The sequence below is a fragment of the Suillus subalutaceus genome, assembly GCF_016647625.1.
Source record: "Suillus subalutaceus strain FC151 chromosome Unknown DFJ58scaffold_244, whole genome shotgun sequence".
Classification (NCBI taxonomy): Eukaryota; Fungi; Basidiomycota; class Agaricomycetes; order Boletales; family Suillaceae; genus Suillus; species Suillus subalutaceus.
Window position 1 is genome coordinate 39,056 of NW_024540493.1, and position 20,594 is coordinate 59,649.

General features: G+C 45.1%; 6 protein-coding genes across 6 annotated transcripts; 3 read left to right on the forward strand and 3 right to left on the reverse strand.

Annotated features, from left to right (window-relative positions):
- Positions 1-1,484: 1,484 nt before the first annotated feature.
- Positions 1,485-4,966, forward strand: DFJ58DRAFT_670812 (kinase-like domain-containing protein; the record flags this gene model as incomplete). The annotated part of the gene is made up of 5 exons (XM_041382894.1): positions 1,485-1,664; positions 1,724-1,754; positions 1,801-1,838; positions 3,126-3,332; positions 4,685-4,966. Coding segments are annotated over 5 exons (738 nt in total), but the record flags the coding sequence as incomplete, so codon positions are not given.
- A 255-nt stretch (positions 4,967-5,221) lies between these two features.
- On the reverse strand, positions 5,222-5,443 carry DFJ58DRAFT_670828 (uncharacterized protein; the record flags this gene model as incomplete). The annotated part of the gene is made up of 1 exon (XM_041382896.1): positions 5,222-5,443. One exon carries the CDS (start codon positions 5,441-5,443, stop codon positions 5,222-5,224), a length of 222 nt encoding a protein of 73 aa, XP_041236078.1.
- A 433-nt stretch (positions 5,444-5,876) lies between these two features.
- DFJ58DRAFT_719411 (uncharacterized protein) lies at positions 5,877-8,984 on the reverse strand (the record flags this gene model as incomplete). The annotated part of the gene is made up of 11 exons (XM_041384621.1): positions 5,877-6,214; positions 6,267-6,501; positions 6,556-6,887; positions 6,911-7,122; positions 7,220-7,468; positions 7,520-7,586; positions 7,613-7,788; positions 7,948-8,015; positions 8,067-8,366; positions 8,441-8,519; positions 8,572-8,984. The coding sequence occupies 11 exons, from the start codon at positions 8,982-8,984 to the stop codon at positions 5,877-5,879; spliced, it is 2,469 nt and encodes an 822-aa protein (XP_041236079.1).
- A 3,669-nt stretch (positions 8,985-12,653) lies between these two features.
- Positions 12,654-13,766, forward strand: DFJ58DRAFT_719412 (uncharacterized protein; the record flags this gene model as incomplete). Its single annotated transcript, XM_041384622.1, has 6 exons — positions 12,654-12,660; positions 12,704-12,909; positions 12,965-13,255; positions 13,280-13,306; positions 13,367-13,560; positions 13,610-13,766. 6 exons carry the CDS (start codon positions 12,654-12,656, stop codon positions 13,764-13,766), a joined length of 882 nt encoding a protein of 293 aa, XP_041236080.1.
- A 2,147-nt stretch (positions 13,767-15,913) lies between these two features.
- Positions 15,914-17,688, reverse strand: DFJ58DRAFT_869506 (uncharacterized protein; the record flags this gene model as incomplete). Its single annotated transcript, XM_041394272.1, has 11 exons — positions 15,914-15,986; positions 16,044-16,120; positions 16,169-16,324; positions 16,372-16,439; positions 16,485-16,581; positions 16,628-16,951; positions 17,002-17,111; positions 17,168-17,290; positions 17,347-17,430; positions 17,491-17,608; positions 17,650-17,688. 11 exons carry the CDS (start codon positions 17,686-17,688, stop codon positions 15,914-15,916), a joined length of 1,269 nt encoding a protein of 422 aa, XP_041236081.1.
- A 628-nt stretch (positions 17,689-18,316) lies between these two features.
- Positions 18,317-20,539, forward strand: DFJ58DRAFT_847776 (uncharacterized protein; the record flags this gene model as incomplete). Its single annotated transcript, XM_041393518.1, has 7 exons — positions 18,317-18,380; positions 18,585-18,663; positions 19,150-19,301; positions 19,460-19,644; positions 19,717-19,879; positions 19,930-20,085; positions 20,112-20,539. The coding sequence occupies 7 exons, from the start codon at positions 18,317-18,319 to the stop codon at positions 20,537-20,539; spliced, it is 1,227 nt and encodes a 408-aa protein (XP_041236082.1).
- Positions 20,540-20,594: the final 55 nt, after the last annotated feature.

The following is a 20,594-nucleotide window of genomic DNA, read 5'->3' on the forward strand; positions in this document are numbered from 1 at the left end:
TTACTTAAAAATGTCCCCTTCTTGCTTTCTCTCTGTAGGTTTGCTTTGAGGTCTTTGTCAATTAAATAAGTTTATTTCACTGTTAAGACCGTACTCAAGTAGTATCGGATCCGAAGGGCTTCGGCCTCAGCTCGTGCGCTGTGCCCCTTTCCCGAGTCTTGCCCCTTATTTCAGAGAGCTAAAGTATCGCGTATAGAGTAACGGCCAATCCGGATCGGATCCGGATTAGAAACTAACGGGTGAGGACTGTCCGAAGACAGAGGCGGATATGTAGACTATAGGAATCTATCCTAAGTCTCGGAGTAGACAAGAGTAGTGTACTCAAGTCCGGATCACCCTATGAAGTTTGCTTCAGTGGGAAATAGTTCTCTTAGCTTGATTCTCCCTTCCTGTGAAAGAGAGAGATTATTTATATGTGTGAAGTTTAGTTTAAGTTTAGTAGGTTAGTTTGTTATATAGTCAACCCCTGTAAGGTAGTATATAACTCAGATAGATATTTCTTAGTCTTACTTTAAGGCACTAGTTTTGCCTGCACTTTATTTCTTAGGTAATCTCACTTGATTTGAGAACAGGGTTTAAAGTGGGAAGCTTAGATTAACAGTGGCAAAATGGGCTCATTTTATACCTTTTTGGAGGCCATCTTACTAAGCATGATTCAGCACATGGATTGGTAAGAACATTCTTACAAATCAATCCTTTTGGTGTGTTGAGTCAGCTTGTTTACTAACCAGCTTATTGATACAATGTAATATTACAAAGAAAGATGAATAAAAGACATGAATCATCCCAAGGATTGGTAAGAACATGCTTACAAACCAATCTTTTGAGTGAGCTGAATCACCCTTCTTACTAAGTAGCTTATAAATACACTTGCAAGTCTTACAAAGCATGACGAATCATGGCAAAAACATGATGAGTCAACTTGAATCCTTACAAATCAGATTATTAACCAGTCACATGACAAGCTTACAAACATGCTTTGTGGCTGGAGAGGAAGTCTGATGGATAAATATGCCTAGAAAAATGGAAAGAGATAGAATCCCATGGAACAAAATAGAAATACATGGAAAAAATGGAAGTGAAGTTTTGAAAGTGAAAATACTAGCTAATAACTAAGGGAAAAATGATGGGGTAACTTGGTGATAGGATACAGTCTGGTGTATTATACCTTCCTTATTACTCCTGCTATGTATATGTCATGGTATGAGTCACATACCATGCATGACACCATCTTGTGAGTTTACAAACAGGGAAACAGCTCCAGTGTCATGGTTATTTATCACAATCAAGGTCGCAGTCAAATCCATCAGGGATTTTCCAATAACAGGTATGCACAGTGTGGTTCTATCCATAAGCTTTATTCTGATTATTCCATGTCTCCCTCAATTTGCAGATGCAAAAATATTAAAAACCATAGGGAAGGTGAAGGAATGAAGTAGTTCACTGTTGCACTCACTGATAGATTTACTTACTGGACGATTTATCGCCAAGCCTACATTTGGACACAATTCTTGCACGATAACATTCTTCCCCTGGAGGGTGTTACTGTGGCCTATGAATTTGAGCCACTTCCCACATTGGTCACTCCGTGGATGGAAAATGGATGTCTCGACGACTATTTGAGACAGAAATTTGGTCTTTCGTGGGAGAGGAAGTTAAGTATGGTATGCATTTTATATCTGCGCCGTGCGGAGACGTGTTCAACAATGACTCGACATTTCAGGTAAGGGAAGTAGCAGCTGGTCTTGAGTATTGTGGGTAGCACTCGGCTCTGCACTTTGATTGACTGATCTCCTGTAGTGCATGACAAGGATATTGTCCATGGTAACCTTACTGCTGTAAGTTTCATTCGCCATGATCTATGCAGAAATAATGGTTCTGCAATTTAGACCAATGTCCTAGTCAGTGGTGATGGGAGGCTCTGTCTCGGAGATTTCGGTATTTCGATGACCCTCGCAGAAGCAGGCAACACTACATTCAACTCATGTCACCCGGGCAATGTCCGGTGGATGCTGCCGGAAGCACTTCAAGCTGGGGATGAGGATGAGGAGTGGGATGAGAAGCCAGCCAAGGCCTGGGATGTTTACTCATATGGTTGTGTCATCATGCAGGTGCATTGTGTGTTCTCATTCAAATGCCATGTTGCTGATATCATGCAGGTGTTTTCTGGCCATCAACCTTATGCCCATATCAAGAATGCTTTTTCCGCCATCGGAGCAATGCAAAGGGGGCGCAAACCGTTCCCCCAAATTGGCTGGTATCGGCGAAGAAATCCAGCAGTTAGCGCAACTATGCCTTTCAATGACCAGTCAAGACCGCCCATTGGTTGCCAAAATCATGGAGGTCTTGGGGTCACAGACAAACATCGCGGAGACTATGAAGATGATGCTATCGCAACTGCCAGTCACAGTGACACAAATATCGCAAGCAGTTCTCACGAAGTGCAACTATCATCCCGATGGTTTGGTCGCCATTGGTGCGGCTTTGAGATGCAAGTGGGTGGTGCACGGGTCAAGTGAGACTGAGGTTGGTGTATCTGTTTGAATCCATGGAACTGTATCTAATCCACCAGTCAACAGGTCACAGTCAAGACTTTGAGGGATGATGTTAACAGTCAAAATGATATAAACAAGATATTTAATGTGAGTCAGCATACAGTTCGGGATCGCTATACAGATGAATAATTTCTCGTTGATCTATTGCTTGGCAGAGGATTCGTCGTGAGATGTATGTCAGGGAAAAGTTGAGGCACGAGACCATCCTCGCCCTCTATGGAATGACCGAGGGTTTTGGAATTTTCCCATCCTTTGTATACCCATGGATGGCAGGTGGTTCGTTGCACGACTACATGAAATGAGAGTACTCCAACTTATCTCCATGTGAGAAGTGCGATATTGTAAGTTGTTTCATGGTCCATGGCATACATAAGGTCTCCAGCTCTAACCTCGAATGGGCAGCTACTAGAGGTGGCGCATGGCACCGGATATTGTCAGTGTCTCCTGTGACCACTCATGTATAGAATTCACGTGCAACCTTAGTACACAGGCAGGATGTCGCACATGGCAATTTAACGGGTGTATGCTTCGAACACTTGCATTACGCAAAGATCCTCACTGCATCCCTAGCATAACATTCTCCTTGATGGTTCAGGCCATGTGCACATCGCAGACTTCAGTCACTCCATAATCCTGGCTGAAGCAGGCAGCTGGATGTTCAGCGAGCAACCCTCGGGAGATGCAAGGTACACTGCGCCCGAGTCTATTTTCACTAGTGGCCAGACAGGAGCATCAAAGCCAACCAAATCAGGAGATGTGTACTCATATGGCTGCGTCGTGATTCTGGTACATTATGCAGCACATCAACATTTGATGCATTTTGCACTGCTATTCTCCAGGTATTATTGGGAAAAGTGCTGTACTGGTGGATTTCGGAAGAGAGTCAAGTGCTTTCAGAAAAAGAAAAGGGCACACAGCCTTTTCATCCTACTGTGGAGGTATGGTCTTGTGAAGTTTCTCTCACGCAGGCTTCAAAGGTTTTTTGATTCAAAGATCGATGAAGTGCTCCTGGACTTGGTGCAGCAGTGCTTGTTGGCGGAGGAATCCTGTCCTTCAATTGAGAAGGTCCTCTACTTAGTCCTAGTCCAAAGTTTTGGGTGAGTTACCTTTCTTCCATGCTGATGTTAAGCTCATCGTCTTCAGTGCTGCTGATCTGACGAACTTAGTCCAACGGCCCAACAAGATTCGTCAGGCCTTCAGAGGATTTGCAAATGTTCATAGATGCAAGCTCTATCTAAGAGACAATGATGCCATTCAACAAGTGGTTTCCCGCTACCAGTTTCCTTCCAGGTCAACTTGTACTAACGTAGGTGCCTTGTAAATTCTTTTGTCCTGCTTCCCTCACAGCAATCTATCTAGGTGGCAGTCAAGGAAATAATTTTGAGTGACAATGCAGACATGTTGACGTTTATCAATGTCAGTAGCCATGGGTTTCTTCATTCAATCAACTGACTTTCAGTGCTTCAGCAATTGTTTAGAGAGATTACGCTATGGTTGAGACTTGTACACAAGAATATCGTTCCTCTTTGGAGTGTTGTATATGGCTTTGGCTCCCTCCCAGCACTTGTCTTGCCATGGTTAGAAAATGGAGCATTGACTGGATACCTTCAACGTGAGCACAAAATACTTTCTTACAACAGGAAGTTTGCATTGGTTCAGTCTATATTTTCTTTTGCCGTATCCAGCACGCTGAGATCTCTTTAGCTCGAGGATGTTGCTCAAGGCCTTCAATATTGTATGTTCATTGTTTTGTCGTTGATGTGAAAGCATCTAACGTTTAATCAGGCAGTCCATTCGCAATCAATCATCCATGGCGACTTGAGCGGCATGCGTGCACATTTATGTAATTTATGAATGCTGAACTGAAGAAGCGTATTTAGAATAATGTTCTTGTTGACAAGAACGGAACAGCAAGCCTCACCAATTTTGGTCTCTCTGCCTTCCTTCCTGGCAGAATGAGTCAGGCATTGTTACCTACCAATCACATATGCACCGTGCCATACATGGCGCCAGAACACTTAATATTCGATGATGAAGACAATATATCACTGGTTTTCACTCCAAAAAGTGACATGTACGCTTTCGGAGGAATCATGTTGCAGGTGCGTGGCCTGTGTTATCAATACTAGCTGAACCCCTCATATCTTTCTGTAGGTTCTGGAAGGCAAGGTGCATACCATTACGTCCGCAATCAAGCAGCCATAATCAATAACATATCACACAGAATAATGCCCAAAAGGCTACCCACATCTGATATCATTGACAGCAACTGGGATTTCATGCAGACCTGTTGGTCAAGAGATATGGAGCATCGGCCTCTGACGAAGACGTTCTGGAATTTGTGGGAGGATGAGCTCAAATTCAATCATAGTGAATGTTGCCTCTGTACTTGTTTATTGTGTGTAGATTAGGAACCATGGACACCGCCTGGACAGTGTCTGGAACAAGTGAAGTGCTGATCGATCGATTCTACCACTTCTCGGCCTAATCCACCCACAAGATTGGTATTGCATGTGTCCTGTACAAAGAGATAGTCAATAATCGCTCGTAAACATATAATGTACATGAGGAAAGCCAAACATTGTAGCGCCTATCATCCAATGACTCTGAACCAGAATTTAAGTCCTGGTCGCCCAGCATTTTTGAATCATCGATGTCATCTTCATCTACAGAATCATACGTCTCGTCATCCGAAAAATACTGGCCCTCAAATGCCAGCACCAAGGCAATCCTGCATGTTTCCTACCCTTTCCTTTTTGCGCAGCAGAAAGGGATGCGAGAGGGCAGCAGATGCGGTTGCATTGGTGGCACCTGCATATGCATAGCGTGATGCATGCACAATCGCAAAGAACATCCCCGGCTTTGTTACCTTTGCTAGTCTCGATCATCGCACTTGATCATCTTCTTCGTGGTCGACAGGTGTGCTCTATGAGCTCGGTGCATGGTGGGCAGGGGCCAGTATGACAGCTTACCCTGCATTGGTGTGAGCAGTTGGGTAAGGTTTTGATGCTACATAATCCACCTATACTTCCGCGAGGCCAAGTACTAGTTGCTTATAAGTAAGGCGGCAAAGTATGGAAGACAGGACCACCGTGCTCCGTTCATCAGTAAAAAGTCAAGTTCGTCGTAGCCCTGGTGACAGCTATATAGAGCTATATAGCCACCATAGCGCTATGTAGCCGCAAGGTTTGCTACATACTCCTACAGTAGTCACGAACCTAAACAGTGTGTTATAGGTAGCTACAGGAGCTACCACGACCGCTACAGGACACTACAGGTGGCTTCATTGTGCAGTAGTGGGTCTCCATGACATTCTGCAATCTAATTAGTATCCACTGAAGCGCAAAACATCTCGCCGTCGATGAACTCATTAAAATAAAAATCATTCGCGGCCTCATATGCATCTCCACTCCTCAACCTTGACTCAACTGACAGTCCCATCTTTGGTATTAAATGACATGACCTAATGATTTCATCGACATGAATGACAGCAGAGTTGCGGCGACAATGGCGGGTCGAGCGTGACACTAGTCGCATTCCAGAAGAAGGGTCAGGTGTCCTGAAAGGTGTGAACCACTCAATGTATGCGAGGGCTCTGGTGTATGTGCCGAATTGACGAGGGAGGGTGAATATAGCACGAACTTGCGCCACTCTCAGACCTGCAACAGCGATTATTAAACACCACCCTTGAGACAACTCCCAAAAACCTACCATGCAGTGTCTGCAAATGCATAGGATGAGGACCGTCAGATATAAACCCCATATCAAACCGAGCCGGACCACCAGGCTTACGGCCTGATGACAATCTCTCAGGTGTGGCTCTAATGCACCTCCGCGTTGGTGTATCACCAACTCGGAGGTCAGGTGGTGTTACAACGACGACTTGCCGATAAACATCAAAACAGTCCTGCACCCCTGGTATGACAGTGCAGCCAGGGAGATTCTTCTGTATGAAAGATCAGAGAGCTGTCAAAAAGTCGGTAGCACCATGTGATGCTACAATCTCTTGAACCGATTGGTGTGGATGCCCTGGAGCCTTTGCAAGGACATGCGTCATTTGCAATTGCTCGGCAGATGTAGTATGGGGAGTAGCCGCCTCTGTTTCATGTGAGTCCGAGTCCGAATCCGAGTCTGAGTCGTACATGTTTGAATCATCCTTGGTCCAGCCTACAGCTGAGAGAGGCACTTGTGCCAGCCAATCCAGATATGCACCCTGCAGAAAGATGGCATCCTGGCGCTGGAGCCACAAAACCATTTGCTCTTCATAATCACGTTTACTGGTGGCACGGTAAGCATCCTTGGCAAAGTCTATATGCAAGTGCTCAGGAAGTTCTGTATTAAACCATCAGCTGCACCAAACAATGTTATTGACTGGACATAATGAGTGAGTTGGTGGATCTTTGGGATGTTGAAATGTTCGCGAATAGACAGTTCCTTGAGGACATCCTTATGACTATGGAATACTGATAGTGCTGTTTGTAAGGCTTTGAGCGAATCCGTTGTGTGAATCCACAGCTGCGCGTAATATGAGAAGTCCAGAATCGAATGAGCAACTACCAAGACCTGACTGGCAGGGATCCAAACTCAGCCACATATTCCATCTTCGACACCTGAAATACACATACCTAGGAACTGCTCCGGTGAGTAAGCCAATGAACACTCACTGCATTTGTTTATGTTCGCTTCTGGTCCATTGCTTGACAGTTGATATTCCTTTCTTGAAGTGATGGAGCCCTGGGTAATCTGGCATTGCCTTGAATCGTGCATCCATTTCTTCCTCTCCGATTATTTGCTGACACCACCTCACCAGGTGATCCTTGAATACACCTTTATGAACTTGGTGCAGAAGATCTGGAGTGAACGCTAGGAAGATGTCGGCATGGGGCATATCGGCCAAGAAGGGCTTGTAAATGCTACGTAGTCCATTTTCCTCGAATTCAGGCGGATGCTGACCCATCTTTCACCTTTGCAATATATCTTTCGTGGTCTTAGGATCACGCATCTCTGAGTGCAGTGCATCCCCTCGCTCCTCTGCCGCAACAAGACACTTCGGACACCGATTTCCTTACAACAGGCCACCAAACACTGTTCTGGGAAATCGGCCACATATGCGGCCAGAATCGGGTACACACGACATATCCATGAGTCAGCATACACCATCTTGACACCATCATTGCCGGCAGCAATCAGAGGATGGAGCAGGAGGGCCATGCAGTGATGGAAGAGACGGTATCTAGCCAGGGAGCGTTCCTCAGGAGTGAAGCAGTCGAGTTTCCCCGCAGGTAAGTAGCCGATAAGCACAGTCGCACGCGCCGAAGCCTGACGCCTTTTTGCTTTTGCGATGTTTCCAATAGACATGTACACCGGCCATGTTGACTTATCGCCTCAGAACTGTGACAAGGTCGTTTTGTCTGATGATAAAATAATCGGAGCAATAGTCGCTCCTTCAGGCAATGCTTTCTGCATAAGAGGTCAGTCTATTCCTTCAATGTTTCTCTAGATTAATCTTACCTGTTTCTCACCCCACCAGTCTGCTGTCCACATCTCGTCCATAACTCTATGTTGCCCTCCACGGTCAGCATATGCTCTGGCAGGTGAGTATGCCATGTCCGCCTTGAAACCAGTGTTTCCAATGAGCTCCTTAACACATTCAACAGGATCTCGACTCCACAGCTCAACTTCTTCTTGCAATAGCTCTCCGTCCTCGTCCTCACAATTCCCACAGACATTGACCTTTTGACAGCTCCACCCCGGACCATGGGGAAGCTTGTCTACTCTTTGCAAGAATGAACGATTGTTGTGAAACGATACCTTCGTGCGGTGTTTTTGTCTTTTGACAGGATCAATACGGTGAGTTCGACTTTTGTTCAAGGCTCTTGACGTACTATACGTAGTTTTAGAAATTCATCAGTCCATGTTTGTCCCAGATTTTGGACCAGCCACTGCGCTAGACCCCACTCTTCCCTGGTGAGTCATCTACTTAGTACATTTCTGGCCAACATGTCCAAGGACTTACGCATCCTCAAAGGGAGCCCACGGTTCTTCGCCACCTTCCTGTTGTTCTCTACTACGTGTTTCAAATCTGGTCTCCCCTTCGCCCAATGCCCAGCCCGCATCTGGCTGGGGTTCAATATACCGGCCAAAATCAGTGAGTGATGTACCATCCTCATTATCGACTTCTTCGACTGAAACATGTCGGATTTTGTTGAGTGTAGGGCTGGTGTCCATTTCAGGACCTGAGCGCGCGCGAACATGGCATGGTGCTATGTCTTCATGGCAGAAGTCTACGTCGGGTGTGTCCAAATCCTCCACCTCTACACCTTCAATCATTAATGTCCACTCCCTTCGGCATTCAGGCCGGCCTACAATGTGTCTCTTGAGGCCCTCAGGCGTCGATGTGACCTTCCCGCAAAACATACAGTCAGGCATGGTAGGATGGTAGGTATGTGGTTGCTAACAGGTCCATTCACTTCCTAATACCCTGGTTTTCAGGCACTAGGGCGCAGTTCATAATGGTGCGCCACCTTTCATTTCACTGGTTGGTTGCTAAGCTGCCTCCTCCTCTTTGGTCAGTTCCTCTTGTTTCTGCTGAGGCTCAGGAAGGGCTTTCCCATTCTTCGAGATAGCATAGTGTCTGCTTTAGGTCCGTCCTCCTCTTTGGTCAGTTCCTCTTGTTTCTGCTGAGGCTTGGGAAGGGCTTTCCAGTTCTTTGAGATAGAATAGTGTCTGCTTTAGGCCTGGCGCAGTTCATAAAGGTGCGCTACCATCGCTTCTTGGACCCGTACCAAGTGGCACCCCGACTAGGACCCTGAAAAGTTCTTCGTCAACAACGCGCTTTGCAGCGTCAACGCCGCCTCAAGGCGACTCCCGCCCTCAGCGGACAACCGAATTTCCAATTCACTCCGACTCAATATCCTAATACTTGAATCCAACTAACAATCAACCAGTACAATACCAGAGATGCCGGGGGGCCGAAGAAGCTCCAGCATGAGCACAAGCCCACCGCAAGCCTCACACACCTCTTCACCTACCTACAGCCTCAACACCCGAAAAACCACAAGATCAACACTTCCCCAAGCTACTATCGAAGCAATGCCCAACACGGTGAAGAACGGTAATAGTGGAAAGAAATTTCTCGAATCGAAACTACTATGCCTGATTAACGAACCCTTCACAATACCCCACTTAATTTCAGTCCTCTTCCAGATCTCACAGATGTCAAGCTCCACCCCAGCTTCGGTAGTTGCGGCAATTCGAGCAGTAGCTTTCATCATGAAAGACCACACGGCAAACGAACTAGCGGAGAAAGTTGCATGCCAAGTCGCGGAGAAGGCAGCCGAACAGATAACGGACTCTCTCACCACCCGCTTAGTTGACCACGTCATCGCTGCCATATCTCCCCAAGTTGCCCTAGTCCACACTGCGTCTCAATCCTTGACCACCTCACTGGAAGAAGCCACGGGTCTCCAAAACATGATGGACAGAGAACAGAGTGAAGAAGCGGGAAGCGTGAAGACTGCAGTAGAACGTATAGAGGAATCCGCGGACACACTCTTTTTGTACGTCGAAACCTGTCAGGGCGCACTCAAAGAATTCGCCCCCTCCCTTGAAGCCATGCAGGAAAGAGTCAATGAAATGTCCCAACAATTCACCCTCATGGCTACCCAAAAGCCCAACCCCACGCAACCGACATACAGCTCCATCGTTGCCTCACACCCATCCCCAGCAATTGATCAGGCACTCGGACGAGCAGCCGTCAGGGCCAGGGAAATACTGATTGACCCTCTGCCAGGAGCAACACTCTTCCCTCCCGATACTCCCAAGCACGACATCGCACGAAAGATCAACGACGCATTGGCAAAAGCCAGAGATGAAACCACCCCACCAGGGAAGGTCAAGGCGATCACGGTGCTCAAGAATGGAGGTTTGGTAGTAGAGTTAGAATCAGCATCATTGGTGTCCTGGCTTAACACCCCAACGGGGAAGACAGCACTAGAGAGCAACTTAGACCTAGCCGTATCGTTCCGTCATCGTACATTCCCGATAGTCTTGGAATACTTACTTATTCAACTACAGATAGACAACGCGGACTTCCCGAAGCAAATCGAGCAAGAAAACGACCTTCCGCTGAACACCATAGCAAATATCAGATGGATCAAGCCCCCTACAAAACGTTCCATGCAACAAAGGAAAGCCTTCGCTCTAATGCAGATTACTGACATTCATATAGCAAACAATATCCTACGTGACAGCATCTGCATCGCCAGCGAACGCATCGGTATCCGTAAGGACAAGAAGGAGCCCATACGCTGTGCCAAATGTCAGAAATTCAACCATATCGCGAAGAACTGCACGGCCTCACAGGACACATGCGGCACTTGTGGGAACAACCATAGGACAGCTGAATGCAACTCATGCCGGTGTCTTAATAACCGAGGGTCTTATATAAATACGTGTAAGAATGTAATGACACCACAATTACACTGGATAAGACTTCTTGCCAGTCCTCGATTAACACGGTCTACGACTTTTCTTCTTTCGTGGTAGATAACGTGTGAGTTCTTGGGAGGCTCGCTAAACCAATCAGTCAGATTAACTTAGCCGGAGCTTTATTATCTCTGATTGAAACTATGGGATTGTCTAGGATATACCGTCTAGACACTTGAACTGGTTTCCTGAATACACGGTTAACTGTTGAGAAGCTGGTCTCAAATGTGACTACGTGGACCAAAGCTCGTGTTGGTCAATATACAAATACCTGGTGAGAACGCTGGTCTCACAAATAACAACAAATGACAAATATAAAACAATGACAAATAACAACAATGACCAAAGCTCGTGTTGGTCAGTATACAAATACCTGGTGAGAACGCTGGTCTCACAAAAAACAACGGTGACCAAAGCTCGTGTTGGTTAGTAAACACTACGTGGTGAGAACACTGGTCTCACAAAACTGGGTTTCTATCGCGAGAAACTTACGTAATCTCAAGGGAAACACTTTCCCTGCACTTGTCCTGGACAGTTCTTACAAAGGAAATGGGCTTTGTAAGCAGCAATTTGTTCAGACTGAAGCTTCTTAGGTGAGAGTTCAATTTGCTCAAGTGGGAGTTCTTGAATGCAACAAGTGGGAGATCTATTTTTTTGGGGGAGAATGGGCTCTCCTTATATACATTTTGTGTGGGAATATTATGTAAGTAAAAAGGTGATGTAATGACTTCAGAATGTGAGAAGAATATTCCAAAAACTGGAGCAGAATGTTCTAGCAGGTGCAAAAGAACATTCCAGAATATTCATGGTGGGATAATGACATCATTCTGAGTCACTATGAGTCACTATGAGTCATTATGAGTCATTGGAATGTTCTAGCAAATTCCATGGAACATGACATCATTATGACATCACTATGATATCATATCTTTCAACCAAAATACCTGCAGGAGTGTAGGTGAAGTCCTATGACATCATTATGACATCATACCCTGTAGGTACAATTTTATGAAGCATCTGATTAGTCAGAGCATCCTAATAGAAAAGTAAAGTAAAGAAACACTAGAGAAAACAACTCAGAATAATGGAACAAATAATAGTACACAATACGCGGGCTTTTTAGATAGGTTTTTGTTAGGCTTTGAACTTTTCTCTATGGGTTTCTCTAGCCAAAGTGAATAAGCCAAATGAAAGGCAATACATTAACCTTCATTTTGCTTCTCATATCAACTAGGTCATTATGTGATTCCCATCTCACATATGACTTTTCTTCAAAACATGGTGGATTCATGAATCACTGAGGGAAAACTGAAACTATTGGACCAAGGTTTGATACCAAGGTATGGGTTGACTAGTCTGAGGACTAAGCTAACAGACTTTGTCTTTTAGGGGGATACCTAGTAGTCATGTCCATGCATGATTCCCAAATCATGCAGGACACCGCATAGAGCTTCAAGTGGAGCAATGGAACAGCCAACTTGACCGGTTGGTCGATGCCTATCTCGACTACCATTTGCACGATCGTGGGGATGGGATGCCACATATTCAGATGCTGATGTGGCTATTGACGGGAGTGATGGGCACTCGCTGACTGACATCTACTTGGTCGACATGTTTGGTACGTTTTTGTAGCTATGTAGTACTTTCTTGACCTTCTGCAGGCCGTCAGCAGATGTCCTTCCAGCCTCTGATCTCCCATCGCTACCCCAACGAGACGCTCGTCTACCATGGTTATTTGGGGTGCTCTCCTCTATATCCATTGGTTGCCATTTCCATCCGAACCCTCGCAACTTATCGTCAATACCATCGAACTTGCCCACGATTTAGTATCCAGGCACAGTGCAAAGCGCTGTGCCATCTTCACAATGTAGGTCTTCTCATGTGTCATAATTTATGTGATACTACTAGATCTTGTATTATAGATGCCATGTCGACCATACCTAAATTCACAATTCTCAGACGCATATGACGTATATCTTGAGATTTTACATCGTGTTGATTGCCGCTTAAACGAAGTACTCAAGCGCAACACTCCCAATTGGCAGATACTAAATGCATGCCCATGTTGTTCCTACAAACTCGACGAGGAGGCGCCACAGGTGATGGACCGGCTTTTCTCCATCAATGGCAATAACAGTCTCAAAAGATGGGCGTCTTTGACTTACGGCCTTACCCCACGGGTAGATCCTCGACAAGCTCGTTCTGATTACTGGGTCGATTGAGTAACCGTTGATAAGTTCAAGGATACAGTGAGAAGATCAGAGGTATGTTCATGATATGCGTATGTGCTTGAATAGTTGACCCAACTAAATTTGAATATACAGGATGACTGGGAAGATCAAGTCGCGAAGCCAGTGGAACCTGAGTTGACCTTCAATTGTACCGAGCGGTGGCGAAATGCTGGGCCCAAGCAGCGGAAAAAGATGTTTGCTGTTTTTGATGAGTCTGGCATCTTCGTTGCTACGTGCCGGCATCAATTTGTACTTCTCATGTGCGATATGGTTCGGAGCGGTGAGCTGTACGTTAAGTTTCATTCACTGACAGCATTGTGCTAATTTAAAGTTTAGAGCAAAATATCCTTTGGCTCTTATGAGTCAACTGCTGTCTGTCTTCGGAGCGAATGCTGGCTGTGCCTACGATATTGGCTGTGCGTTTTCCAAGACGCTAGGCAACAGCAGTCTTGGCCCCCTTGCCCCATCAGGAAAATATGGTAAGTCTATATAGCCATCCATAGCACTATAGCACACTATATAATCTCTATAGCCCCAAAGCCCATATAGACAAGTGCCTGATTTTGCAGGCTTACTAGACCTATGTATAGTGCTCTATAGTGACATACAGTGTATTGTAAATATATACTACTATCATACACAACCAATGTCAATCAAATTTAAAACTATACATAACTATACATAACTATACTTGACTATGCTATATCCAAATCTTGGTATAGTAGTTGAATTCACTGTCTATGAGACGCTTTGTAGCTTTTCAAACCGCACATATTCATATTAGATAGATAAAAGCACCTATTTCAATGCTATTAGGCAATAGCAACATCAGAAGTAGTACTAGGAGCATTAGTTTGTACTCTAGCAGACGCCTCCATGGCATCAAAATCTAATTCTGACCCAGATTCCTCATCCTCTCTCACCACAAAGCGACATGCCTCCCTATGGTAGCAATTATTAGCCCAATATATCTATATATAAAATGAAGAAAGCACTTTTACCCAACCTCTGTCCACAGATCATGACGTAGTTTCTCCATATACATGGGAGATTTCTGTCTGTATTCAGCCAGCTTCAGCATATACAGTGGCTCAAAAAACTGTCCGCATGTTTTGACATTTTTCACTATCTATGATATTGTGTGAGAATGAACAAATTCCTCAAGGACATACTTATACCACATTGTAGTATGGCTTCAGGGCTTTTATTTGAGCCCTACACCGTGGGAATCGGCGGAGATATGGTGGAGATATAAGGCTTATAAAATGATGACTCATGTGGACAGTTTTTTGAGTGTATATTAAAACTATATAAATCATTATTTATGACACCATAAAAATCATGCCACTATTATATAAATTATAAAGTGGTGTCATTATGTTATTTTATGACTATATCTAACTATATAAACCAGAATATCTCATGTATCATAGTCATAATCACCATGAAAGCCATCTCCTCTGCTCAAAGAGATAATATCCTCTCTCTGTCTTATGCTGGCCTCTCTGCTCGCCAAATTTCCTCTAGAACTGGAATATGCAAGTCCACTGTGGCCAAGTTCATCAAAGAAAGCCACCCAGACAAGGAAAACTCTTGTGGAGGACGTCCATCCAAGCTTACCTCTACTGACAAAAGGGCTATTATCCAACATATCACTACAGGAAAGGCTGATAATGCTGTCCAAGCCACCCATTATATCAATTCCACCATCACTACCCCTGTCTCTTCACAAACTGTGAGGAATGTTCTCAAGGCAGCTCATCTCAAGGCAGTAACAAAGAAGAAAAAGCCTCTTCTCTCCATCAAACATAGGCAGAGAAGACTAGCCTTTGCCTTAGCTCATCAACACTGGACTGTAGAGGACTGGAAGCATGTTATATGGTCAGATGAGACCAAAATCAATAGGATTGGGTCAGATGGGAAGGTGTATGTATGGAAAAAGAAGGGAGATGGCCTAACAGACAGAGAGGTTAATGGGACTGTCAAGTTTGGAGGAGGTTCTTTAATGGTATGGGGCTGTATGGGATGGAATGGTGTGGGAATGCTTGCTGAGGTTGAGGGGAAGATGAATGCTGAGCAGTATGTGGACATTTTAAATGACCACTTGCTGCCTAGCTTGGCAGAATCAGGGATTGATGAAGAAGATATCATTTTCCAACAGGATAATGATCCCAAGCACACATCCAGAAGAGCTAGGGAATGGTTTGAAGAACATAACATCAATGTTCTTGACTGGCCAGCACAGTCTCCTGATGTCAATGTCATTGAACATCTCTGGGGAACACTCAAGAAAAAGCTTCAAGCCTATGAAAACCCCCCTAAAGGAGTATGGGAGCTTTGGGAGAGAGTAGCAGTGGAATGGGGGAAGATCACAGCTGAGGATTGCCAGAAATTAATTGAGAGTATGCCTAGAAGGATAGAGGCAGTAATTAAAGCCAAGGGAGGTCATACAAAATACTAGAATACCTGGTTATTACTGTAAAATACTTGAGTCAAAAAACTGTCCGCATGAGTCACCATTTTGTGAGCCTTGTATCTCCACCATATCTCCACCGATTCCCACGGTGTAGGGCTCAAATGAAAGCCCTGAAGCCATACTACAATGTGGTATAAGCATGTTTTTGAGGCATTTGTTTGTTCTCACACAATATTATAGATAGTGAAAAATGCCAAAACATACGGACGGTTTTTTGAGCCACTGTAGTACTGGTGTCTAAAGAAATCTAACATTAGTTGACATCAAACTATACTACACAACAGTGCGACTCACCTTGGTTGAAAGACTGGCTCTTTGAATTCTATGACTACTGGGGAGCCAGTGAGCATACCCTTGAATGCGCATTCAGCCTGAAAAAAAAATCAGCTATAGCTAAATCCACAGAAAGGCTTCATTACCGCAGTAGCAATTAATGCAAGAAGGTTATCAGGGAGTTTTTCAAACTCATCCTTATATAGCAAACCTTCTGATACCGCGCCTTGAAAAAATTGACTAATGAGTAGCTGGCGCAAGAGTGCTGCACGAAATGGTAGATTCTTGTTGAAGGTCTTGTTCTAAAACATACTTAAGTTTCGTAATATTGTAGATATGAGAGACGTACCTTGAGATCCAATTCACCACATAGAAAAGGATCCTTTTTGGCAGAAACAAGCCATGAAGCGACTTCACCTATCTTGAAATCAGTAGATATTTTTTTTTAAGTAAGTTACGCACCAATATCCCTAGGTTTCATCTGCTGCAATAGAAAAATGACATTCTCTCTCGCCTTTCTTACCAGCTCCCCTCTCAACTGACTAGCACCAGACCACACCTAGAAACAAGTAAGCATGGGGTGCGACCAAAACTAAAACACTCACATAAGTTAGAGCTCTATTCTTCAAAACAGGATCTTGGCAAATGGCGTCAAACATTGGCTTTAGGGGAGAGCCTGGATTCTTGACCGCTTCTTTGATGCAGTCCCATGCAAAGGAGTCCTGCACATCCACTGAAGGGCCTGGAAAAGCATTCACCAAAGCTATCTTGATACGAAGTAGCTGGTGTGCAAGATCAACCAAGGGACCGCACCCATCCTTCTTCAAGGAAGCTAAAGTAGTAGGTAGTTTAGTGTCACCTTTGCGTACTCTTTTCCTACGAATCCTCTCCCCATTATCTTCCTGGGGCTCATCCTTGACCTCAATAAGCTTTATATAGGTAGTCAGCATTGAAGGCTATACAAAAAAAAATTACGCACCCCATTTGTTCTCCTTCTAGTACCTGTGCTCTCCGCTGATACATCTTCATCTCCATCATTGGCACCCTCATCACCACTGCCCTCATTGGCCCCATCTTGGTCACTAGAATCTAAGATATAATGAGCGTATGATGGACATATTTTTAATAGAAAAATCAAGACATACCAGGACTAGGCGTAGATTCTTTCTCTTTAGAAGGAACAACAGAAGGTAAAATGTCTGCAGGATCAGCGTCATCTATATGATCCATGTCACTGTCATCAGGGACCACTGGACGCGAACGTGACACTATTGCAACAGTTAGCTGTGTCAAATATGTCGAAGCAAAGACCTGCCTCTTTTACGCTTTTTGTCAGTGCTAGTGCTCGTATACTCCTGTTCCAAGTCACTCTCTTCATCTAACATAGCATCCACTTTCTTCCGAACATCTAAAATATGATATTTTGTTAACATATTTCCTAACTCATTAAGCTTTCAGCATCACATACTTTCTTTACGATTGACCTCAGCTTCTTTTTTCTTCTGTGCTTGAAACTTGAGGAATTCTTCATATTGGTCGTCTGAAACCTGCACTTTGGACCCAGTTGGTTTCCTTTGCGCCCTGGGCTTGGCTATAGGGGGTGCCGGTGTGTAAGTGTCCTTGTCACCTTTCCTTTAGCCTGAGGCTTGGTGGCCCTGCGTGACATTTTATATAGAAGTAAGATTTGAACTGTGATTAATGGCGTGGATGGGAAGGTTGAGAAGTTGGAAGCGAACTAAAGCTGACTTAAATACCATGAACCGAAACTTTATAATTAAGCGGTAACAAACACATGAGCCATGGCGCAAAAAACATATATACATTTTGCTCTGGTGTCATACGTAAGAATGCATGGTCTGGTTATCTACCCAACCATTTTGATTCTTAAGCCATGCTGCAAACTCCCTGTCTGTCTGAAAGACAAGAGACGCCCTTGCACCGTTATAGTCAAGGTTAAAATGAGTGACCTCGCTTGACCTAAAGAGTGCAACGTCACCAGAACGCAACTCCAGGACAAGTCCATTCTCTAGCAGGCACAAAGCGCCTCCTTGGAAGTGTCCGATTGGTATGACAAGACATAAATGGCGATCCTGTCCATCACGATGGGCTTTGGTCCTCACATTGATGTTGATGACCAAAGATATAAATGGCGCAAAAGGTGGAGAGACTTTTCCAATGCACTGCCGTCTGCGGACTGGTCTTCGGATTGCTTCTTAGATTTCCTTACATTTTTTCAACTTCAACTTGTACAGTTATCAACAAACTCAGAGCGTCAAGGTTTACTTTAAGGAGCAATGGGAAAAAAACGTGTTTGCCTTACAGTCATCATTCAATGGTATGACTTCACAACATTCCACGGTACGTTTCCATGCGGCTATGAATACCCAGAAGTTGATGTTGAGAACGTGTACACACCGTTAAATTCACCCTTTCCACCCAAATGATACCCCCATTCTAGGGTTATGATTGCGACGTTCCCCTGCAATCAGAGGGCTCTCCACCAATCAGAGCTCTCCACCAATCATACTCATTCCCGCTCCATGTCACAACCTTTTGCTGCAGGCATAAATAAGGGCAGACAGATGTATGTTGTAGCCCATCGATGGCGGCGGTCTGGAGCTAGTTCGGAGAAAATATCAAGGTAAGTCAGTGCTTCTATTGTAACCCCCTTGTATTGACCTTGCCTTTGATTTCCTTTCATCGATAACCCCTGGGTCTCTGCTGCCAACTCTTATCCGCACGACCTCCGCTTGCCCTTTCGTTTATCACCAACCGTCTTTGACTTTCTTTTTTCCATTCCTATCCCAATCACTTCAACAATGCCTACACCAGACTTTATTCATCTGGAACACAGGAGTTATAGCACGGTGAGAGACTTTCCTCCCTATACCGCGCAATGGCTGACCTGTTTATTTTTGGAGGTTCAATCCCGTGGTCTTGTTGCTAAGACAGACGAGGGGATATCAAAGAGCAGTAGTTGAACAAGCTCGCAACCTCAGGGCATTTCTAGAGCCCTCGCAGCACACACAGCCCTCGCCACATCCGCAGGCGTCTACATCCTTCCAACTCTCGCAGCCCTTGGATTCTTCTTGGGCCTCTGAAGGATTTGTTGCGACACAAATGGAAGAAACAAGGCAATCGCACGCGACGTCATCAAATGGCTCTGTCGTGATGAAGTTATTTTCCAACACATGAAAAATCCAGGCGATCCTACCAAGCTCCGGAGTGTGAAGGGTATTCTGCAGAGGTTTAAAGAAAAGGGGTATCTGAATGATCAAGGTGCGAGATTTGATGCGTTGACGCTTGTCTATTCTCATCTATTACCTAGGCTGGACAAATAAGATAGATTGTCCTGACTTGAAAGCACCTCACTTAATCGCCAACACGGTGGTGGCGCCAGCACAGAAGATCGTATGACCAATTTTTGAATCGTTTAGTCGAAGAGGCCCTTTTACTAGCAGGCGAATCCAAGATTAAGCGAATCTGGAGCTCGGAATCTTGTCAGAAACCTCTTCCTGGGTCTGCTGAAGAACGCAAACCGGATATCATACTCCTGCCCAACGACCCTCTCGTTCAGGACTGCGTCGTGTCTTCACGGCTTGCTGAGATGAAGCAGCACGGGGTTTGATGTTGATAGACAAGAGTGGTTTGACGAGCATCGCGAAGCCGGGCGAACACGATCTGGGGTTGTCAGGATGCACGCAACTTTGTCATCGTCTTGATGTTTGTGGGTGAAGCGTTTACTTTTGCATTTTTCGATCGCGGAGGAGCGGTTTGCCTTGACATGCTAAGCATCGTGGATGATAAAGAGGAATACCTTCGGCTTGTTCTATACTTATCCCTGGCCGATCCTGGTTGTCATTCCATCACGCTCGTATGGTCATTAGCTCACAATGTTATGCAATAGGTATGGTGGGCCTCGAGACATCTATCATGCAGAACAAAGCTGGGCGATTTATACGATCGAGGGTTTTCGGTCCCAAGGTGCCAATCAATATGGTACTCTTCATCAGCAATAACATTCATGGACGCGGCACCGTGGCTCGTCACGTCACACTGTCACGTGAGCGCATTGCACAGGCATTGCAGTTGGTGGGTTTTGGGGTGCCATGGAGAAATGGCTTAAGGGAATGGAGAAGGAGGTGGATGTGGTGGTTAAAGATACCTGGGTTGATCTTACCGCACCTCACACAGAAGGCATGATTCTCAATTACCTTCGACTCAAAGGCGTCCAGGGTGTTACGCGTTTACTCTTTGAGGGACTTGTTGCTGGCCCTGCCTCACCACCTCCACTCTTCCAAACTCATGATCGTCCTGGCATCGGTTCCTTGAAGGATATCGGCACAATATCCCAGACTGGCGACATCAACGTGTGGAGCAGCACTGTCTACAACCGCTCTTTTTGGGGTGTTCCGACGCTAGCCTTGGCAACAAGAGCATGGCTAGGAGGTCGGCAACATATGACCGCCGCCATCCTGTGCCTGAAGGCGTCACAGTACCAAAGCTGGAACCTGTGACGCGCGAAGTTTACCAGAGCGGATGCTCACCCGATCTTGGTTGTATCCATTGTGC